The sequence below is a fragment of the Lipotes vexillifer genome, unplaced genomic scaffold (genome assembly GCF_000442215.2).
Source record: "Lipotes vexillifer unplaced genomic scaffold, Lipotes_vexillifer_v1.1 scaffold138, whole genome shotgun sequence".
NCBI classification, from domain to species: domain Eukaryota; kingdom Metazoa; phylum Chordata; class Mammalia; order Artiodactyla; family Lipotidae; genus Lipotes; species Lipotes vexillifer.
The window spans coordinates 2214332-2222424 of record NW_006797971.1 but is presented as its reverse complement, the minus strand read 5'-3'; the positions used below and the strand labels follow the sequence as shown (position 1 = coordinate 2222424).

General features: G+C 37.2%; 1 protein-coding gene across 1 annotated transcript in view; it reads left to right on the top strand.

Moving 5' to 3' along the window:
• The first annotated feature begins 138 nt into the window (after positions 1–138).
• The window catches only part of CPS1 (carbamoyl-phosphate synthase 1), a 145770-nt gene continuing 137815 nt past the window's right edge, over positions 139–8093 (top strand). The window contains exon 1 of the mRNA XM_007470013.1: positions 139–402. Within this exon, the coding sequence (XP_007470075.1) occupies positions 277–402 (126 nt within the window). The 5' untranslated portion in view covers positions 139–276. The remainder of the gene's footprint in view (positions 403–8093) is intronic.

Below are 8093 nucleotides of genomic sequence, written 5' to 3'. Positions count from 1 at the left end.
CAGCAGGAGCAGGTAGTGTTTGATGTGTTGCAATTTGTATTACATGTCCATCTCTGGACATTACCTCAGGAGGAGGGCTTAAGAGAAGGAGGAGCTATGGCCGAAGACATTTAATGACAGAATGAATGGAATTTCAAAGATCACTGTGCAGTCAGCCTTAAACACCAGATTGCACACCCCCAGCTTTCTTCACATTAATTTAAAAATCTTATAGCAAAATTCTCATAAAGTATATGCAATTTCATTTATTTTTAGTCACAAATCAGCGTCTTCAAAATGATGAGGATTTTGACAGCTTGCAAAGTGGTGAAGACCCTGAAGACAGGTTTTGGCTTAAACAATGTGACTGCACACCATCCATGGAAATTTTCAAGACCTGGCATCAGGCTCCTTTCTGTCAAGGTATTATTCCCGTATTCATTGTTTCCAATAAGATTGTATGGGGTGTAGTTTATCATGAAGCAAAGGTGTCACTTACAAAGGAAAAACACAGTTCTGAACTACTAACTTACTAATTTTCACCCAACATAAAGAAGGATCACAGTTCCTGTGAATATGTAAAAATGTAAGTGTTCTGTTTAGAAAACAAATTTTTCAAAAGGCTATCAGGGCTCTGCTTGTGCCCAGACACTATTGCTCACACTTTGGGTTCAAGCATGGAGTTGTTTATATGTACATGAGCCACATGGCTGTAGGTAGTGTGTTTAACCCCTATTCTGTGTTGGCTCACTGTAAAGTTTTCTGGGCAAAAATGTTGAGAGGAAAATATCTACATAATTTTGATATTTACAGATCATCATGTAGATACTTCCTTTGCTTTTTCCTTTTCCCTCTTAGCTCTTCTTTTAGAAGGACACATTTATTATATTTATTTTGCAGATTAAGACACTAAGGCAATTATCAGCTGATGAGCCTGTCTCTCTGAATGTATCTGTAACTGAGGAGCAGGTTCAGGAAGAGAACATAAGTGCTCTTCCCCCGCCCCCACCAGTGAGTTATGAAATTCCTGTAGGAACTTCTGTTCCTTCCTATACCTTTATGAAGACATTTATTCCCAGAGAAATCTGAAATTACTACAAGGGAACTTTGCCAATGAAAATCATCTTTAGTGAATATAAAATTTAAGTAATCACAGTAGCTTTAAATATATTTCTTCTATAGTAGTAAGAGCTGTAAAAAGTGAAGTAGGAAAAAAAAACCCAAACAACCTCTAGCTGTTGATGTAAAAATAGGTTGTGGGCTTCCCTGGTGGCGCAGTGGTTGGGAGTCTGCCTGCCATTGCGGGAGACGCGGGTTCGTGCCCCAGTCTGGGAGGATCCCGCGTGCCGTGGAGCGGCTGGGCCCGTGGGCCATGGCCGCTGAGGCTGTGCGTCCGGAGCCTGTGCTCCGCGGCGGGAGAGGCCGCGGCAGTGAGAGGCCCGCGTACCGCAAAAAAAAAAAAAAATAGGTTGTAATAGTTTTGAGTGTACTGCTTATACTTTGTGTGCTCAGTGAGTTGGCTAAAAGCCCTCCAAATATTTCCCCAGCTTATATTGCTTAGATTGCTCAAGGAAGGATTCAGTATGATTTTAGCCCAAATGATATCTGCAGGGCTAAAAAACACCCGTAGATTCTCGTGACCTCCACTGACTGGAGTGGGAAAGAAATAGGGGTGAAAATAAAAGCAGAAAGAAGAGGGAGACAGAAAGAGAAAGGAGGTCTGAAGGAGTAGGTATGGTGGGGAGAGAGAGAGAAAGAAAAAGAGATCTCAAGAGAAAGTATAAGATACTACCATTCTAAATTAAGAAACCCAGGAACAGCCATTTTCTTGGGTTCAGTTTAATTGTACCAAGAGAGCCAGAAAGGAGATATGTTCTAAACTATCATCAAAGATAGAGTGACTACATGTAAGCTATGAGAGTGAGTATTTGGTTTCAGTTTAGTGTTAGTAATATCTCAAGGGTACTCCTATAGCACTTCAGAGAGAATAACTAGTGATGAATTGTATTGCTTCAAGTTAGACATGTCTTTTAAGACTTTGAAGTTGTGTCCCTTGCAATATCTTTTTCTTCTCACAAAAATAGGTAGATAGAGTTAGGTGTATCTCCATCAGACATCAGAAACAAATTGAGTAACTACTTAAAATGGCATAGATGTGACTGATACTAGAAGCCAATTCTCCGCTATCATAAAAGCGCTCTATACAACCACAGCTACAACAAAATGGTTTAATTACATGGATGGTCCACTGTGAAAGTAGTTCTAGTTCATGGTGGCAGATCTGTTTTAAGGGTCTGCCAGAGTTCACAGCTAAGAATGACAAGTTTGTAGGAGGAATAAGCCATCATTTCACAGTGTAAAAGTCATTACTCATGCTCAATCATTTCTGGCCAAAGTTTTGGAGGAATGCCAGGCATGAAAAACAGTTCTTGAACTTCACAGTAGTGAATTAAAATTCTATACAGTAATCCAAGGGAACTTGTGTTACTATTCACTTATTTTGAAACAGTCCTCTACCAACTTTTCTTCATGCCTTCACTTTTAAAACTCAATTCTCTTAGCAAGGTATATTTAAACTTACTCTTTTTATATGAGTATCCTATTTAAAAGATAGTTAAAATCATTAGGATATAGTTATATATGGTCAGTGAAGGGCAATGAGACTAGTCATTAAAGGTTAATAACATTATAGCCAGTTATAGATAGTAAATGGATTGTGGAAGATACCCTGGGATCAGGTATATAAGCAATGCAGTGTAAATGGGTTGCCTTTTCAATGTCTTTGGAGGTCAATTTCCCCTTCCTGAGGAACAAGGAGAGTGGGTTTGACGACAGCAGTGACGCACTTGTACTTTAATGTGGTCCTTCCTCATGCGTTTGTTTGTAGCTAATATTTATAGAGTGTACCTTGTTAATAGGCACAGTTATATTTCACGTATAAGGAAGAAGAAAGAATTTCAAGGTACTCTCTATTTTAAAGGAATTTGATATCAAGGGTATAAATGATCAACCACCATAAAATATGAAATCTCTAGAGACAGTAATCTTTTTCTATTAGTATCTAAAATTTTCAGTGCTCATTATTACATTCAGCCAGTTGTACCTTGCAGTGGAAAACACACTGAATAGGAATAAAAGGACCTGGATTCTAACCTTTCTTATGCATTTTTCAATGCTCTGAACTTATTCAAGTCACATATTCTCTCTGAACCCAAATTTTGTCATCCATAGTGTGGAAACAATTCTTGATTTACTCCAAGAATTGTGTGACCATTACACGTGATCAGTGCTTAAAAATCTATAAAATACTTTAAAAGTAAAAACTATTCAGCAAGGTAGCAGGATACAAGATTAAGATACAGAAATTGGTTGCATTTCTTTGCAATAACAATGAAATATCAGAAAGGAAATGTAAACAAACAATTCCTTTTAAAATCACATCAAAAAAATAAAATACTTAGGAACAAACCTCACCAAGGAGGTGAAAGACCTATATACTGAGAACTACAAAATATTAATAATGGAAATTGAGTCATCCCTCAAAGAAATGGAAAGATATCCCCATGCTCTTGAACTGGAAGAATTAATATTTTAAAATGGCCATACTACCTAAAGCAATTTACAGATTTAATGCAATACGTATCAAAATACCCATGACATATTTCACAGAAGTAGAACAGATAATCCTAAAATTTATATGGCATCATAAAAAACCCAGAATTGCCAAAGCAATCCTGAGGAAAAAGAACAAAGCAGGAGGCATAAACCTCTCAGAGTTCAGGCAGTACTACAAAGCTACAGTAATCAAAACAATGTGTTATTGGCACAAAAACAGACATATGGATCAATAGAACAGAAGAGAGAGCCCAGAAGTAAACCCACACACCTCTGGACAATTAATCTTCAAGAAAGGAGGCAAGAATATACAATGGAGAAAAGACAGTCTCTTCAGCAAGTGGTATTAGGAAAGTTGGACAGCCACATGTAAATCAATGAAGCTAGAACACACCCTCACAGCATACATAAAAATAAACTCAAAATGGCTTAAAGACTTAAATACAAGACAAGACACCATAAAACTTCTAGAAGAGAACATAGGCAAAACATTCTGACATAATCATACCAAAGTTTTCTTAGGTCAGTCTCCCAAGGCAATAGAAATAAAAACAAAAATAAACAAATGGGACCTAATCAATTTTATAAGCTTTCGCACAGTGAAGGAAACCATAAACAAAATGAAAAGACAACCTATGGACTGGGAGAAAATATATGCAAATGATGCAGCTGACAAGGGCTTGATTTCCAAAAAGTAAAAACTTGATACTTAAAAAACATTCTATTGTATACATTTTAGTAGAAGGACTTAACAGAAATTTAGATCAGAGTTTCTTCATGTTTTTGTAAGCTACAAATTATTATAATGACAAGATATCTGATAAAAATTCTCAAATATCTTTGATTTTTTCACCTTTGCCTTAATAGCAAGCCTATCTCTAGGAAGATATTGCTTATAATGAATTAGACTCAAGGACTATGAAGCAGATATTTTTTTTCCACTATGTTGAATTCAATTCCAAAAGTTAGGATGTACATCTTAATATCCGATTTATTTATTTATTTAACAAATAAACATGAAACTTGTACCCTGGGAGTATACAGGGAGAATAATAAGTTGAAATAAATGGATAATAAGTGGATAGTCTCTGACTGTAGGAAACTTACAAATTAAAAAATTCTGAGTTCACAAGTCTTAGAAAGTCACTAAGACTAAATAGTTTTATTTTTACTTGCAAATGAATTTGGGAATGAAAGGTATTAAGTTGAAAAGGTTAAGTTCATTATGAATAGAAAAGGATTCAATAAGTACTGCTTCTAACATTAATACACTCATTTATAAAAATGGTGACCTGTGTTACAATTAAGCCAGGAACCTAACAGTCCAAGTGTCCTTCATTTTGGTACTTCAGATATGAATGAACCCGCAGAATCACTATTCCTTTTGAAACGTTTTCATTTTGTAAGATATTATATTCTGTTTGTAACATAGAAATAGCTATTTAGCTCAACCTTTGAGGAGCTGTTGTCATTTGATTAGAAATTGGCAACTACAAAAACTCCTACAATTAGAATCGTTTAATTATATTGTAGTAGCTTTAAAGACATTCATAGGAAATAAAATTCATTATGATATAGGAGCCTCTTTATACATATTAAAGGTGGGGATAGGGGTAAATTTATTATGCATCTTCAAGACTAATTATTGTATTAGACTTTTACCACATACAGATACATTTACTTATTCATTTATTGGCTGCGTTGGGTCTTTGTTGCTGTGCGTGGGCTTTCTCTAGTTGCGGTGAGCAGGGGCTACTCCTTGTTGCGGTGTGCGGGCTTCTCATTGCAGAGGCTTCTCTCTGTTGCGTCGCGTAGGCTCTAGGCACGCAGGCTCAGTAGTTGTGGCACACGGGCTTAGCTGCTCCACGGCACGTGGGATCTTCCCGGACTAGGGCTTGAACCTGTGTCCCCTGCACTGGCAGACAGATTCTTAACTACTGCGCCACCAGGGAAGTCCCTAGATACATTTGAAGGATGGATTTTATCCATGATAATCCAAATTTTTGAAATAATAAATTGTGTTCCAATCCCAAATGAGATGTTGTAGAATTAGTTCAGATGATTTAGCAACTTCACAGATTTTTGCTGGACAATATTTCATTAATTGGGAGGGGGCCTCTCTTTTGAACATTTTTGTTTTATGTACTCTACCATTCACAACATCCCTTTCTAAGGTATAGACTCATTTGTTTGTCATCAACAGTGTCTTGACGTTTTGAGCTTCTTGCCATAAAACCCTTGAAAAAGCTATAGTCGGACAGGACCTAGACTGAGGTAGGCGAGTGGGATGTCTATTGTACAACATTGAAGGAGGCTCTCACTAGCAGGCCCACGATGTGCCTCGTCTGATATTGTGCCTTGAGCACCTCACTCACCTCACCCTGTTCCCAGCCCTGGGTCGGAAGCCAAGAATTCTGGCTGGGGAAATGCCAAAAGAACTGGCACGGGCTTCCCTGGGGGCGCAGTGGTTGAGAGTCTGCCTGCCGATGCAGGGGACACGGGTTCGTGCCCCGGTCTGGGAAGATCCCACATGCCGCGCAGCGGCTGGGCCCGTGAGCCATGGCCGCTGAGCCTGCGCATCCGGAGCCTGTGCTCCGCAGTGGGAGAGGCCACAACAGTGAGGCCTGCGTACCGCAAAAAAAACAAAAACAAAAACAAAACAAAAAAAAGAACTGGCACTAGTCTTGGCCCCAGGCAACCCTCTCCCGTTGATGGCACCTTGAGTTTCTATTTGACCATGTGTGGCCAGACTTACTGATAGTTTAAATGCAAATTTAGACCCTACTGCTGTGTAAATAAAGAACATTCCTCTGCTTTCAGGTCTTCATTAGACTTCCTTCATATTTCTGACTAGTACCAAAGGTTGGAGGGTATAGTACAGAGTTTCCAGTATCTCTTGGGCAATGGTCATACCAGAGCTCACTTCAAGGCTTCTGGAATTTGCTATGCAAGACTGAATGTCCTTGACGTGACCAGTATTTCCTAGGGTCTTTTCAACGACTGAAGGTTGAAGAAAGCCACATGGGCCAAGGTCGGGCCTGGTGGTGGACTGCTCAGCCCTAGCAATCCCTATCTTACACTTGATTTCTTTCATCTGGTCTAAATGAGTTCAACTCATGAAAATATTTTCAAGGATCCTCTCTTCTTTTTCTTTTTTTTTAACTTAATAAATGCTGTATATTGATCTTCTAAATTTCACAGGGAGGTTATTGGCTAATGTGAGGTTCTTATAAATGAATCAATAGAGTTGCTGTATCACTAAGAATTTTACTGAATAAATTTCTTCTATGATGTAGAACTAAACATAAGATCCATAATAATTTATAACCAAAAAGTAAACATTAGCTAACAATATTGAAGATTCCTCCCAGATTCAGAGCGATTTACCACATGGCAGATGCCCATTAAGTGCTTGTTAGTAAACCAATACTTTATACATGTATTTTGTTGTGGAATTTTTCTGAATGTTTTATTTATAATGAGAAACATAACTAGAATAAAAATTACTTAAGAATCTGACTCATTTGTTTACAAATGTTCAGAACATAGAAGTATTCAAGTAAATCAACCTTGTAATTTTTTCCCCCAACATTGGTTTATGTTTAACCAAAGGCAGATGACTTAATATTAACTTAGGATGTTGTAAGGCTATTAACTTAAGATGTTGTAAGGCTTAATTGATTACTGCTGTTACAGTACTTTGAAATCCTGAAGTGTTAGGCATTGTAACTGCAGAGAAGTGTCATTAAATATTCTAGACATAGCAAATTGTGCTGTAATACTGAATCTTAAGTATCCATATTTTGAAGGTATTAACTCTAAGAATGAAAAATAACATTTCATTTACCAATAAAGAACACTTCAAAATTTTAACTTTTTACCATATTATCTATGCAATAATAAACTAAAATTCTGGCTGCAAGCTTCCTACCTTCCAAAGGTTGGTTCAGATTTATTTTATTTCTTAAGAGGATGAGTACTGATGTCAACTAATAGCTGAGAAACCTCAGGTGCACCAGAAATCAAATATTTTATATAGCTTTAGGCCTGGGTGAAAATGGAGATAAAACACATGGGGCTTCTATCTTTTCTGATATGCAAATAATTTACATAGACAAATGATTTAACAGCAATACAGTCAGACTCCCAGAGTAAATAATTTTCATTTCCATTACTAGCTTAAGGGGATTATTGTAGCTATAATGTTTTATTCAAATCTTTTATGGAACTTATTGCTAAATTAGCTTAAGCTTTACATCCAGAACATTTTGCTGGTGAATTCTCACACTCAGGGGAAGAAACAATGTTGTTCTTCCCATTTCGTAGATGTGTAAGTGCTGTAGTTAATACAAGGACACGTGGATGTCTGTTTCTGCACACAAAGTGAATATACATGTAGCAACTCTAGGTAGAATTTTAATTAGGCCTCAAACATCATATGGATCTTTTTAATTTGGCATTTTGTTAGTGTGCTTATATGTATATCTGAAGCCATATTT